The 14,106-nt window shown below is 40.8% G+C and overlaps 3 protein-coding genes and 1 long non-coding RNA gene across 6 annotated transcripts; 3 read left to right on the top strand and 1 right to left on the bottom strand.

Moving 5' to 3' along the window:
• The first annotated feature begins 578 nt into the window (after positions 1-578).
• On the top strand, positions 579-3,439 carry LOC130521469 (uncharacterized). The gene is made up of 2 exons (XR_008949336.1): positions 579-1,112; positions 1,804-3,439. It is a non-coding gene; the product is annotated as an uncharacterized LOC130521469 (long non-coding RNA).
• A 372-nt stretch (positions 3,440-3,811) lies between these two features.
• polr2l (RNA polymerase II, I and III subunit L) lies at positions 3,812-4,895 on the top strand. The gene is made up of 3 exons (XM_057025062.1): positions 3,812-3,925; positions 4,195-4,299; positions 4,495-4,895. The coding sequence occupies exons 2-3, from the start codon at positions 4,205-4,207 to the stop codon at positions 4,601-4,603; spliced, it is 204 nt and encodes a 67-aa protein (XP_056881042.1). The 5' UTR covers positions 3,812-3,925; positions 4,195-4,204; the 3' UTR covers positions 4,604-4,895.
• A 235-nt stretch (positions 4,896-5,130) lies between these two features.
• LOC130521445 (cleavage and polyadenylation specificity factor subunit 7-like) lies at positions 5,131-9,216 on the bottom strand. 3 transcript variants are annotated; one of them, XM_057025020.1, is made up of 10 exons: positions 8,974-9,216; positions 8,525-8,621; positions 7,472-7,675; positions 7,291-7,394; positions 7,069-7,214; positions 6,663-6,987; positions 6,441-6,544; positions 6,011-6,155; positions 5,677-5,897; positions 5,131-5,408 (listed from the first exon to the last, which is right to left on the bottom strand). In XM_057025020.1, coding segments are annotated over exons 1-9 (1,344 nt in total). In that variant the 5' UTR covers positions 8,976-9,216; the 3' UTR covers positions 5,131-5,408; positions 5,677-5,680. The 3 variants fall into 3 exon arrangements, with proteins under 3 accessions (XP_056881000.1, XP_056881001.1, XP_056881002.1); XM_057025021.1 differs by having other exon boundaries at positions 5,677-5,894; positions 8,974-9,174; XM_057025022.1 differs by lacking the exon at positions 8,974-9,216 and having other exon boundaries at positions 8,525-8,967.
• On the top strand, positions 9,190-11,845 carry sdhaf2 (succinate dehydrogenase complex assembly factor 2). Its single transcript, XM_057025059.1, has 4 exons — positions 9,190-9,347; positions 10,014-10,237; positions 10,348-10,457; positions 11,218-11,845. The coding sequence occupies exons 1-4, from the start codon at positions 9,321-9,323 to the stop codon at positions 11,346-11,348; spliced, it is 492 nt and encodes a 163-aa protein (XP_056881039.1). The 5' UTR covers positions 9,190-9,320; the 3' UTR covers positions 11,349-11,845.
• The last annotated feature ends 2,261 nt before the right edge of the window (positions 11,846-14,106 follow it).

The following is a 14,106-nucleotide window of genomic DNA, read 5'->3' as shown; positions in this document are numbered from 1 at the left end:
TTAACACGAACATTAGCGTCGGTGGTGCTGGGCATGTTGACTAGTGTGGGAAAAGAAATCTTACCTATTAAAAATAAGTCCTGGTTTCACCGCGTCTAAAGCGTAATTTGATCACCAAACATTCAGACAGTAAATTAATTGTTTTAAGAGCCATTTCAATTTGGTTATTGGCATCTTAGCGCAAATGACGTAGCAAGGAGGATTGTCTTAACTTATAAAGTCCAACGCTGTCACGTCGACGCCATGTTTTACCGATGACTATCTTGGCCTTTTTCTCTTTGGACCGTGGACTGGGCGTGGATCGTGTCACCGAACGCACGCGCGAAGGCGCCGTGTCATCTGTCAAAAATGCGGGCGAGTGTGCCACGGTCACGCTGCTGCTCTGGGGAGAAACTTCAGAGGGGAAATCGCTGTGATTTCCCCATTTTCTGTAGATTTGTGCTTTAACATCTGCATCAGGTCTCGCCTTTTTGTTTTTGACAAATATGTACCAGAAAAAATACACTAGAAATGAGGAAGTATAGATATACAAATTTAGATTTTAGTTTCTTTTCCTGTGTTGGCTCAACGACCCCAATTCAACTTTGACATAACATGACATTACATGAAATATTCAGCTTAAATTAACTTTAAGCTTAATTTATAATCATTCTTACAAGAATACATCTATATATAAAATCTGACTTCAAATACTTGAACACCTTAACTTAAGGTACCAAAGATAAAAGTCACATTTAATATTTCAGATATATTTGGACTTTTTGTACCGCTGATATTTTACATACAAATGCATGTAAAACTTTTTTTTTGTGTTATGGTTAATATGTTAAAAATATATATATTCTAATGTATCTTAAATAAATCAGATTCCTGTGGGTGATTTTAAATGAGGACCAAAAAGAGCTGACTCCAAATAAGCTCCCCCCCATATTATGGACCATAATGGTACGCTCCAGGCTCTCCTCCTCGTTTCTCATTCTCCTCCTCCTGCCTTCTCTGTCCTCTATCCTCTTCTCCTCATTTTCCCATTTTGAGGGTTATTTCCATTCACAGAATTTGCCGAGCTCCTCGTACATCTTTCCAGCCCTGTTTTCTTTGCAGACCTGTCGGAGGTAAGTGAAATCCCACATTTGCTGCCACAACATCACATCAGGATTTGATAGAAATCAGTTTTGTAAATGACATGTGCCCATTTTAATACTGCAATCACCATCTGTGATTCTTTAATTCTGCGTCAGATGTGCCTTCTCTATAATCTACACCCTCATTTCTGTTCTTATTGATTGTTTAACAGCAACGCTGTGGTGCTTATTTCTCTCCTCCATCTTGTGCCCCATTTATAGCACTCATGACTCATGCGACATAATAGAGAGGAAGAGCAGTAGCATGCTCTGTACATGTTATGTTGGATTAGACGCTTGCTACAGTAAGAATTCGTATGTCAGTGCTTGAATACAGATGAGGCCAAATGCAACACCTGTTTGTCATCTAAATCATTGCTGGTCGAAATGCTTCGCACCAGAAGCGGGCATAAAATTGTCGACGTCGTTCTATGTGAGATTATAATCTATCCGCGACGTTTCATCATCCCACCATCTCTAAACGGTCAGTATTCCCATCAATGTCATCTTTTTCCAAGGTCACATTAAAGGCCTCGCCTCCAGATGACTGCTTCGCTGAAATACAGGCACAAGGCCACTAGGACTCTTATGTGACTGTCTCCACATTCAACAGAGCAGATAACACATTTCAGCCTAATTTAGGGGGATAATCTGGCAGTGTCTGTTTGCTGTTTTTCCTCAGTGAAGCGTTACAGAGCTGACCGTATAAAGACCAAACCAAATCTCCATGGAAGCTAAAGCCAAGGCCGGGGCCACAGCGCCCAAGACGGCATCTAAAGCAGAGAAGAAGGAGCCGGCAGCTCCTCGCAAAGCCGACCCTGCCCCTGCAGCCCCCGAAACGGAGACTCCTCCACAAAATGGGGCATCAGAGGCGGAGGCGGAGGCAGCGGCAGGTGCCGCAGCTGCGGCCAGCGGCACGGACTCTCTGGAACACCTGAAGCCCTTTCTGATCGGGGGTGCCGTTATTGCCGCAGGAGCCATATTGCTGGGAGTAATACTGCTGGCAAGAAGGAATTAAAACCAAACTACTGCTTAAAAAGGAGAGGGATCACTGCAGTATAGCTCACAGACTATGATGGTAATATGGGGGCTAGGCTACTATGCATTTTATGGGATTTTTTTTTAGTCTGCTATCACTGTTAGTGAAATAAATCTCCCAAGGCTGCATGCATGATATTGCTTCAAAATTACACCTCACATGTAATAATTGTCTGCTGGTCTGAGCTTACTATCCAAGTCTCTTCAAATGGAGATTATTAAACTGCTTATGTTTGTTTTAGTCTGTTTCCACAGATGTTGGCAAAAGCCTTAAATATCTGATCATTGTTGAAGTGGAAAAGAGCACGGTTCGCTTTGATGAAAGAACAGGAACCAGATTATTTGAATGTCTTATTTTCCTTGGAAGGTCAAAGAACCGGCCGGAATATAGCTGGGGATATGCATTGTAATGTATTGCACATATTTTGTCAGAGTTAGCAATTAAATGAGGAGATTCTATTAGTCTTTTTAATCAACAAAGTATTCAAATAATCCCTATATATCCAAGCATTGTCATACAATGGAGAAACATACATCTGTATAAGTCTGCAGTGATTTCTAGATGTGTTGTAGGAAACTAGTGAGGACGAAACACCATGTGGATTAGAATTACAGTAGATTTAGTTCTTGTTGTGGATTAAAGATATTTGATATTCTAATCATATTACAGTTCAGCTACATTCCATCCTAAATATTCACAATCATAGCAGATTCACCGATTCAAGTTATCCAGTAACTTTAGAAAAACTTCATCGATAATGTCAGAAGATTATCTGAGTCGGTCTTCACGGCGCCCACATTCACCTGTACAGTTGTTGACCAATCTTGTAAATACAAAAGAAAGGCCACACCAAAAAAAAAAGTTAAAAACATGATGCATTCACTCCGACACCTCCAGCCATCCAAAATATACTGAAACCAAAACTATCTTCACCTTACATTGTACAATCAATGTATGAAAAAAAAGTAAACAATCTTATTTTCATAATTTCAACAGCGTATAAATGCAATAATTCAGGTAGGCCTCCTCATTTAGAATATACTGTAGCAAGACATGAATGATGTTATATTATTACTGGTGATGGTACATGATGTTAAGGATAGAAACGACTGATGTTTTAAATTATGGTGATGGTGAGGGCAATGTTTTTCATGATGGCTGTATGATAATGATAGTTAAAACTTTGATATATTTCTAACTTATGCTCACTGCTCTGCTCCAGTTTATTTGATGTAAAAACAAGTGTACTCTAACTCACATTAAAGTCAGTCAACCAGTCCGAATGAGTGTTTATTAATAAGTATATCTTAGCGATATGCTAAGGTGTGCCATTCAATGCTGCATAACAATGTTATACTTAGAATAATGAAATATGTATTGGATGCCAAATCGAGCTTTATGAAACAACACAATTTGAATTTTCGTGTATACAATACTTTATGTACTTGAATGTGTTATTTCTTTTTAAATATTTCACCATGTTGAGTAATTTAGTTTTTTTTAATTATTTTATTCTAAATAAGTGGTATTAATTGCTGTTTTTTTGTTTGTTTGTTTTTTTTTTTTTGGGGGGGGGGGGGGGGGCATTAAAAAAAGAGGATTTCATCTTACAAACTACGTTAAAAAAAGTTCTTTTAAAAAAGGCTTTTATTTTGAATGTCCCTTTACCGGAAGTCAGGCTGTTGTGGCGTAGAGAGAGAGGAGTGAGGGAAACGCAATTTCACGAGGGGTTTTTAAATCTAAAATACTGGTCAAGTGACGATAAGTAAGTAAATTTGAATAGGTTTTTCGGCTTTTATTAATTAATACTCAGAGACTCAGATACTATAGTAAACCTTTAAGACAGAAACGCCTTTTAAGTTTGTGGTACAACCACGTTGCTAACGGCTAGCTTTAGCGAGCCATTTAGTTCTTGCAGTGAAGCTACACCGAAACGATATTAGTGTTTGTATTCCTTTCATTTTCTTATTCCCTGGAATAGTCGAATGACATTCTCGTTTCTTTGTTGTCCTGGTGTTTCGTGCTTCTTCCTAGATTACTGACAATGATCATCCCCATCCGGTGCTTCACCTGTGGCAAAATCGTGGGTAACAAATGGGAGGCATACCTCGGTCTGCTGCAAGCAGAGTACACCGAAGGGTGAGATGCAACATTAAGCCCTTATCCGTCATCACACATGATGTACTGGGTCACCCTTTCCTCACCCAGAGGCTAAAGTGGTCAATGCAATGTTCTTATAATAATAATAGGCATTTCCCTTTGATCCTGAATTTAGAATGCCACTAATCTCTGTGCTATGGATTAGGACTAATATTATCTTTTTTTCCTCTGAAGTGATGCCCTGGATGCCTTAGGCCTGAAGCGGTACTGTTGCAGGAGGATGCTGCTCTCTCATGTGGATCTTATTGAAAAACTGCTGAATTACGCACCACTGGAGAAATGAGGATGGCTCCCGCAAAGAATTGCATCATGGACAGATTAAAATCCCATCATACTCATCTGTGAAGACCTTTCAAACTTTTATTTTTATGAGGATAGCATTGTTGGCAGGTGCAGAATGAAAACAGTTTCTTTACATTGTGACTTCCTGGTATTGGACTTGTTGGATAAAAGGGGTTTCTTCATTAGTGGTGCACTTAGGAAGTAAAATAAGTCCTTAAAATTAGAACATTTTAAGACCAATTATTGGAATTGCTATTGCTGTCACTGCTGTGAAATAAAAAGAATTTACTGAATTCATTCTTAAAAATCTAATCTGAATTTACAGCCTGTTGGTACAGAATCCCGAGGATCTGGTAATAGTTTTATCAGCATGTTTTATATCTGAGGCTGACTCAACAATTCTTTTAAAGGCATATTTCCTTCACGGACAAGTCAAATCTTATAGAAGAGGCCACACATTAGGATAAATGCAGTTTTCAATGCTCTGCAATATTAAATTTCTGTTCATTAGATTAAAAAAAAAACACATTCATATTTTCAGACATTTTTATTTTGTAGATTTAATACAAAAAGGTGATTATCACACTAAGTTATATTCTTATTTCAGAGATTTCACATGCAAAACAATGGAATCTTGTGTTCCAGACACAAATCTACAACTTTTCTTGTACAAGTAGAATTATAAACAGGTGACTAAAAGAAAAAAAAGTACACTTAATAAATTTTAGAGACACATCCTGTCTCAATTTACGGCGCTCCAGAGTTTTGTCCTCCTTCAGCCTGGATCTCAATTGAAGAACTCCAATCTGGGAAGAAAAGCATATTTGTTTAAATCAAAAAGGAACACTGGCACACAAATTGTCCAAAGTCCTATAAAAACCCAACTTAAACGCAGGCTAATTTAATCTAAACATGAAAAATGGTTAAGTGTTAACTGCTAACGTGTAAATATGTTCAATAACTTAATTATACAATAGGAATGTGATTTAATACATTCGTGTATTGTGGAAACTGTAAAAGTGTAAACATGTCTGATAATGAATCACAAAGCAGCACCTGGAGGGAAACACTTGCCAAGTCAGCGGTGTCGGTCTCTGTGCCGCTCCGCCTCCCGGGACCTTGACCATATCCTGTCCCTGTCTCCACTCCAGGAGCGTTCTCTGTGTCTTCGGGACGTTCCTGCACTTTCCCAACCATAAGGATCCTCTCTGTCCCGATGCCGGTCTCGTTCCGGCTCTCTGTCACGGCCTCTGTCCTGACTCCTTTCTTCGTACCTCGACCGCCGGCTGCTCCTGCTGGGAATGGATTCAGTTTGATAACCGACAGAGAACAAGCCGGTGTAGCTAATGCTACTCCCACCCTAAGCTGCAGTTATTTTATTAGAATAGGTAATATTTTGTGGACATGCCTGTCACAGTAGGTTCCCTGGATAGAGGCAAGGCAGTCTTTCAGAGAGGTGACCAGGGCTTGGCAGCATTCATCTTCATACACTCTGGACTGCTTAATGATGGCAATAGCAGTCAGTAACGTTTCTGTGGCAATCTGAAACTCTCCTGCGTAAAAAAGGTTATTATATTGTGAAGCCAGCATCTTCTGGTTGCAGTTTGAAAACAAAGTTTTACATTTCAAGCATTCACAAAAATCTAAATACAGTAAAAAGGCCATCAAAGGAGAATTATCTACACAGCTTTAAAAGTCATCAGCCTGTGTTCCCAGAGATGTTATTTACTCCATGAACCTATCAGGTCATTCCATTCTGATTTTAGCTAACAGCTGTCCGTCACATGAAATAACTGTCCTCACTTTTTTACATTACGATAGGAACCGGTTGCACACACCTGCTGTTGCTGAAGACACAGCCTTGGTGATGGCAGTGCTGGTAACAGCTCTGTTTCTGTTCATCAGCTCCTCAAAATCTGCATCATTAATACAATGGTTTTGCCTGAAAAGGACAAAGACTCCTTTCACAGGATGCTTGCAGTTGTTAAACATTGCTATCTTAACTATGTGTTGTTTAAGATCTCCAGAGATACCTGCTGATAACAATAAAATGTTGTTACCTTTGCTGGCTGTAAGATATGCTGCTCTGCCCACCTCCTCCTGGGGGAAACATCGCTGGGTTTGTATGCACACTGGAAGGAGGATGGCTGAGAGCATGGAGTTGAGGAGGAGGGAAATGTGGGGGCAGCAAGGGCGGAGGGATGTTTGGTGGTACACCTGGGTAAAAAGGAGGCGGCTGGCCAAGGAAAATGCTGGGGAAAACGTTTGCATGAGGAGGAAGATGGGGAGGCAACGGGGGAGGAAACTGCTCATGAGACATTGGAGGAAACGTTTCTGGTGTTTCTGAGTTAGCAGAATCCTTGGAATGAAGACGAAGGGGTACACCTGAGGAAAGGTGGAGATCCAAGATGTAAGGCAATGTAAAGTGCATTAAATCTTACTTTCCTAAAACTCTGTTGTCCTTACGTTGACTTGCTTTCTCTTCAAATATGGAGAGGTTCTGAAGCGTGGCAAAGCGGCAGTCTATGGTTTCCCCATGGAGGATACAGTCAGGTACTTTTTCCAACAATATCTTTAGAGACTCTTCTGAGGTTACCGACATTTCCGCAAAACTGTATTACAGGGGAAAGTAAAAACAATCATTACTCATGACACTTAAAAACACACACTAACTCAGAAGGCACTCACCCCCTGGACTGGCCGTTTACTCTGTTCTCAGCAAATTTAATGTCTGTAACATCCTTCACTCCCAGCCTTTGAGCCAGGCACACAAGGTCTGAATCAGAGGTCCACTAGGGCAGATTTTCAGAGACGGAAAAAATATATAAACTTGAAAACTTGAAAAGTGGGATTGAGTAATGAAACATACCCAAGGAAAATTTCCAATGTAAAGAGACAGTTTCCTTTTTGCAGTTCCTCCCATTTGGATTTTCACAGTTGCTGGTTTGGGTTTGTCTTTATTTGATGGGTCCTTAGCAGCGGCCATTTTCTTGGCAACATTCTTCTCCTGATCAACTGACCCAGTCAGGACAGCATCAAAAAGTTCATCTGCTTCAGCAATTCTATCCAAATCCTGTGTGAGACAGATGTAATCCAACATGGTCATCATATTTAGAGGGTCGTCTAATTATTAGGTCACATCTTAGTTATGCTGCTATAGGCCGAGGCTGCCAGGGTCCAGAAACATGATCACCTGACAGGCCTCTGTCACCCCGTTGGGTTATGACTTCCTCTCCTCCTTCATAGCTGTATGCTGACCTACTGACCTCCGACACTGCTGACCCACTCAACTCTTACACCAGCAGTTTGTTATAATTAATGTATTTCTATGATCTCTGCCTAGTCTCTCCTCTACCTCTCCTCCTCCTCCTCTCTCTCTCTACCCAGCCGGCCATCAGCAGGAGGGTCCCCCTACATGAGCCTGGTCCTGCTCAAGGTTTCTTCCTGATAAAGGGGAGTTTTTCCCTACTACTGTTGCTTGTTGGGGGTCAGGCCCTGGGATTCTGTAAAGCAAGCAATTTCGATTCTAGCAGACACTATATAAATAAAGATTGAGTTAATTTGATTTGATATACTGTGGCTTACTAGTCTCAGTATTTTAAAAGTATGAGCAACAGATGTTGGCAAAAGAACCCCCCCCCCCCCCCCCCCTCGGTATACTTCAGCAGGTCTGTAGTGGTCCATTTTAGTTGAAGTATGGCATTTCTGTTGTGTCTCAATTAAATCGAACTCAGCCACAAAAACAATTCTGTGTAATAGTTTGGAACAATGTTAAATGGTTGCTTATAGATTAGTGAATTCAAGCTTTATTGTGATACCAGGTATAATGTTAGAGAAGGATTCCACCTGTATGCACGCATTGGATGTAATGATTGCAGCAATGCATTTATGCAGGTCGGAAATATGAAAAAAAAAAACTTACTTGGTCGTTTCGATTGCAGTCACTGTAACCATCTAGGTCCAAAACCTTGGAGCGATTTGGTCCAGGTGCAAACTCCGCACCAGCCATACCGCGGAGCCTAAAATAAAGCAGTTCTTTAGATTTGTAAGTGTTTTGAGAATACTGTGCACAGAAGAAAAATGTCTGTGCATTTCAAAACTTGACTTTTGGATATTTTGGATTTCGGAATACCACAATGTCTCGTTTATATGGTAAATGTTAGCCAACGCAAACCACTGTTAAGCGGGTACTGGAAAATGAGGCACCGTTAGAAAAATCGATTGGAAAAAAACCTGAACATACGACATGTGTAAATGAAAGCCAACACTTTAATGAGCACATCAGTACATCATGCCATAGACCCCTGGATATATAAATGTGAACTGTACACCTAGGCTATTGCTAATGTAGCTCAACGGCGATATATTTACATTTGAGTGCGTCTGATGTTTTTTCCGGGCTATCAACAAGAGACAACAATGGTTCCTGCCACACGACCGTTTACGTTTGCCACAAGAGCCACGTTCAACCGATTGTGTAATTTTTGTTTTTTTTAAAAAGCACAATAATCAACTAATTTTCTCCATTAACACAACGACGACCGTAGGGCAGACGTTTGTCATAGATCAACAAAATTACGATAGCGTTATAATGTCACATCCGGTTCTCACTCCTTAATGCTTCCGTGTTATGAAATCTGCTTTTGTAACTTCAGTCTTAGCGTTTGACATTCAGACGGAGAATTAATTCAGTCGTCCCAAAGTCTCACGATTGAAAGATGTTGTCTTCTGTTGCTGTAAAGAGAGTGAGTTGGAACGTAACGATTGTTTATATATTTATTTGTTTTTATTTGATTGCCATGCAATGCCATGGTCCAATGACAGTCAATAGAAATGTAATTTCTTGATGTATTACTGTGGTATGGATGTTGTGAAGGAATTCATGCCAGTTTATTAATGTTACCATTAATGTTACTGTTACCATTAATGCTTTTCTGACCGTCCTGCTAGAGGACAGCGTTTCAAAGTCAACTTTACATATTTGAAATGTTATATCATTTTGCTCAATATTGAATTTAAATGAAGCAAACGAGATTTTAAAAAAAAGTGTTAAATGTTAGGTTGAAGTTTCGTTTTAAAAGGCTTTTACCATTTGGAGCCATTTCACAGATAATATCTCAACTTTCTGCCCTTCAAATCCATTTGTTCATCCAAGCAGTATTTTACTTCCAGGTCTTTACTGCAGCTTTCCAAAGCTCACTATAAGTAGGCCAAGGTTTAGGATTTCTGAGAGTATACTGTATCACATTTGCATTTATGCAGACCTACGGTATAATGCAAATTTATTAGGCCATCCTTTCATGGTGGTTTGTATTGGTGGGCTGACTTCAGCTGCAGGAGCAGCATTACAGCTGTAACAGGGTTTTCCCCCCTCATGTGCTGAATTATTGACATGAATGCTTTCTTGTAAGCTGGTGTCAGGGATGTGTCGGACAGCTCAGAGACCAGCACTCATCGGGATGGTGTCTGCCCGTGGGTACCGAGGAGATTCACCGGAGGACACGAAGGGAGACCTGATTGAGATTCCTCTGCCACCATGGGAGGAGAAGATCGGCGAGCCCGTTGAGATCAAGAAGCGGCGTCTGCTGTATGAGAGCCGGAAGAGGGGCATGCTGGAGAACTGCATTTTGCTCAGGTTTGTGTGTGTGTGTGTGTGTGTTTGTGCAGACAGTTATGATTCAGAGACAGGGATGTTAAAATTGAACTTGTGAAACAACAACTCTTGGAACTCTCTTTCCTCTGCAGCCTTTTTGCAAAGCGATACCTGAACACGATGAGTGAGAAGCAGCTGCAGCAGTATGACAGACTGATTAACGAACCGAGCAATGACTGGGACATCTACTACTGGGCAACTGGTAAGACAAATGGACTGTTTTCTGCTCTCATGTGTCCTGTCTTTACCCAAGATAATTGTAGAAGAGTAAGAGACTGAAATACATTTAGAAATGAGCAAATGTAATTGTTTTTTTTTATTTATTTATTTTTTAAAAGCTCTTTGTTAACTGGCAGTCATTTATGATGAAATACCAGCTTTGTGATCAAATCAACTTTTTCGTTGCTCTTAAAATCTATTTTGGCAGACGGTAGGAAAACCTTCACTGTCTCATTGTAAAACAGAGATGGTTACATTGTCTCCAGGAACTGGTTGAATTGGAGTGGATTCCCTATTGAACGTGGTTTATTCAATTGTGTCCTAAAATAAGAAGCAGAATACTTGATCAGAGAAATAAAGTTAATGGAATCAATACAGGAAACTGCAATATGAATATTTATTACTCCGTCAAAAAGCCTTGAACAATCCGATTCACCAGAAATGTACAAACACAGACTTATAAGCTTTGGCAGCATATTGACAAAGAATAAGATTCAACATCGTTGGATGTCAAAGAGAAAACAAACCATAACCAATTCATTAATATTATTCCATCATCCACTCAACGTAAAAACCGACATGAACTTTTGAACTAAAACTGGTTTCCTAAATGGTAACGGCATTTTATAAAACAAAACTCCAATGAGCATTAATTACCAGTTTTAAGACTGAATTTCCAGTCAGTTTTACTCTGAGGTTCTGATCTGAAGAGACATAAATCTGTTGCTTTTTGGGGTTTGCAGAGGCTCAGCCCACACCTGACATTTACCAAGGAGAAGTCATGGACATGCTGAAGGAGTTCACAAAGAATCGTGAGCAAGAGCAGAGGTTAGACGCGCCCAGCTTGGAGTACCTGGAAAAGGAGATTCAGTGAGGCTACGTCGACCTCCTCAGAGACTCGCTTTAGATTGGTCGCTGTGGAAACCACCAAACTGCAGAGAGTACGAATACTGTATTTAGACCAGTTTTCACATGAATGTCATAAATTTGCAGATTTTGAGAGAAGCTTGGGCTTGAGACTCATAAGATGCTTGTACACACCACCTGAAAATAGCCTGAGCTTTAGGAACAGAATAGGACAAATGGGGAAGAGCATTTACAGGTGCTGAATGTCTCTTTCAAACAAACGTTCATTTTATTTATGGCATTTGTTTCATTTTATTAAGAAGCTGTGTATATATCATGTGAAGGAGGAGGTGGCCATGATTGACCCTACCGGTGATATTTACTGTATTATGTAATGAAGGTTGCGCTGCCTGCTGTGTTAAGATATGGACACCAGATGGCAGCAAAACAACATTTCTGGGACCGTGTGTAAGCGGTTATAGTGAATTTTGTGTATTCATGTTCTCAGTAAAAATCTAAATTCAACCTTTTTCTGTCGATGGCTGATTTTTCTTTCTTACCTGATCACGGCACTGGGGCGACTGGGGTCGATCCCAGCTGTCACTGAGGTGGGAATACAGCCCCCAGACTGTGCCACGGGACACGTGCACTGACACATTCGCACCTAGTTTGTTCTCAGCCCAAAGAAAAGCTTCGGCAAGGAGAAAACTTCTAGATTCTACGTGAAAAGACTGGGATTGATCTCAGAACCTTTGCTCTGAGGCGACTACACCAACATTTGCACCACTTACATTAGAAATTGTCTGTTTTTTTTATCACTTGAAATGTAACAAACGTCAATCTAATGTCTGAAAAGAAGGTCTTCATGATGTAAAATTAAATGAGCCGAGAAAACTGAATTAATCTCTAGTTTGTTCTCAATCAACTAGTAGCTATTAACCTGGCTGGTTATGTGTGGCGTTTAGCACGAGTGATGCAGAACTGTGAGCAGCTGCTGTGGGCTTAACTGACAAAAGACGTCCATAGGTCCGATCTCAAAGGGTCAAAAATAAGTTGGTTATATCGTTGAATGATGTAAAGACAATATCAAGTGTGAAGTTTTCCCCTTCGGAGGATAAAATGGTCAGTAAGGCTGCGATAAGACTGTTAGCAACGATTGAAGAGGTACAGAAATCAAGCCTGGATTTCCCTGAATCATTTATATTCAGAGGTATTCAGAGGTGATTTAGGACGACCCAGAACATTCGACCTCAAGCTCACCAGTCTTTGTGGCATGTAATTAATTTTTGCATTCATTTACCCTAAATTGGTTTTCTTAACTGTAATTATCTCCAGGAGGTTATGGGTTGGCCGGCGTTTTTAATTTTGTTTGTTAGCGTAATAACTCCAAATGTTCTGAATGGATTTTATTGACATTTTCAGGGAACGATAATGGGCCAAGGAACCGATGATGATATTTATTGTGATGTCCTGGATTCTAGGGGGACTTTGGCCTTTGATCTTCCAAAGATCATATTATGTAACATTGTATTTCTACATCCTGTATATATCCTATGGGTGTGTCACAAGGTATGTGAGGAAATGAGTTGCTTGTTTTTAGGTTTAATAACCTCCATTAAAGGGAGTGAGGGTGCACACGCACGCGCACGCACGGTTGTTTAGAGTGTGAGTCCAACTATTGGGAAAATGAGCTTTGCTCTCTGAGGGCGTCTTTCTAGTTTGGGAGTAAAAATAACTAAAAAAAGCAGTGAATGGATTTTAATGAAATTTTCAGGAAATGCTGATAATGGGCCAAGAAAGAGCCCATTAAATTCTGCTGAAGTTCCGGAGGGACACTGAAATGTGAACAGCAAAGGATAAAAGACAAGGGGGGGGGGGGATCATAAAGTACTATGTTATGTAAACCTGTATTACTACTGCCTGTATATAGGCGATGCTACAGGTGTCACACTAGATGTGTGGAAATGAGTCTCCACTAGGAAACCAGTGTTGTGATTGAAGGAACAATTGATACAGATACAGAACCTTTTTTTTCCTCAGATTTCTCCTGTGTCCTGTGGAATGGGCCGGACTTCTACGCTGCTATAACACCAACCTATAATATCCCTAAAATTACCTCAACCTGTTCCAGCAGTGAAATAAAGGAATGTGATTTGCAAGAGGGGCATTTTGCATTGATGGCACAGCATCTCAGAGCAGAACAAAGGCTAATCCTGCTCTAGAGTCCTCGAATGCATAATGTATTACAATAAAAACCTTCTGGGGAGTCACGGTTTCCTGCCGTGGAGAAGAAATGGTGCCACCTGTAGAGCGCAGGTGCCTGGAGGGGGTAGCGCGTCGCACATCTCCGTTGCTCTCAGTCTGGTTTCGGAGAGTGCGTTCATCAGTTGCCCACGCACACCCACTGAGCCTCTCCGCAGCCCTGCGCTCCTGTCATCCTCCGCCGCGGCTTCCTGCGTCGTGACAACTCTCCGTTTCATCCTCAGCCCCGTCGTCGTTCTCAGCTCCCCTGGAATTTCAATCGAACGCGCTTCCCTCCAGTTCCTCCTCCTCCACCAGCCTTTATGAGTACAAAGGGGGAAACACCAAATCACCTCTGCCAGGGTTAACTCTGAGCGTTTCACTTGAGCTGCTGAAGGGGACTCTTGTGCTGAAGATGCAGTGAAATTTAGAGTGTGTGTGTGTGTGTGTGTGTGTGTGTGTGTGTGTGTGTGTTTTCGTACTTGCTACCTACTGAGTACCAAAATCTGCATTCTACTAGCAAAGTGAGGCTATTTTTGGAAACT

This window comes from Takifugu flavidus, chromosome 2 (genome assembly GCF_003711565.1).
Source record: "Takifugu flavidus isolate HTHZ2018 chromosome 2, ASM371156v2, whole genome shotgun sequence".
In the NCBI taxonomy this organism is placed as follows: Eukaryota; Metazoa; Chordata; class Actinopteri; order Tetraodontiformes; family Tetraodontidae; genus Takifugu; species Takifugu flavidus.
Note: the sequence above shows the minus strand (reverse complement) of the source record. Positions and strands in the feature narration are given on the sequence as shown.

What these genes read in the sequence shown, in the direction of transcription:
- LOC130521445 (XM_057025020.1), bottom strand. An exon ending in ACATTGGAAATTTTCCTTGG is followed by an intron (nt 7,395 to 7,471) that starts GTATGTTTCATT and finishes AATCTGCCCTAG; the next exon opens with TGGACCTCTGATTCAGACCT. An exon ending in TGTGTCTTCAGCAACAGCAG is followed by an intron (nt 6,156 to 6,440) that starts GTGTGTGCAACC and finishes TTTTTTACGCAG; the next exon opens with GAGAGTTTCAGATTGCCACA.
- sdhaf2 (XM_057025059.1), top strand. Translation starts at nt 9,321, where the DNA reads ATGTTGTCTTCTGTTGCTGTAAAGAGA. An exon ending in CTTCTGTTGCTGTAAAGAGA is followed by an intron (nt 9,348 to 10,013) that starts GTGAGTTGGAAC and finishes CTTTCTTGTAAG; the next exon opens with CTGGTGTCAGGGATGTGTCG. An exon ending in CATCTACTACTGGGCAACTG is followed by an intron (nt 10,458 to 11,217) that starts GTAAGACAAATG and finishes TGGGGTTTGCAG; the next exon opens with AGGCTCAGCCCACACCTGAC.
- polr2l (XM_057025062.1), top strand. Translation starts at nt 4,205, where the DNA reads ATGATCATCCCCATCCGGTGCTTCACCTGTGGCAAAATCGTGGGTAAC. An exon ending in CAAGCAGAGTACACCGAAGG is followed by an intron (nt 4,300 to 4,494) that starts GTGAGATGCAAC and finishes TTTCCTCTGAAG; the next exon opens with TGATGCCCTGGATGCCTTAG.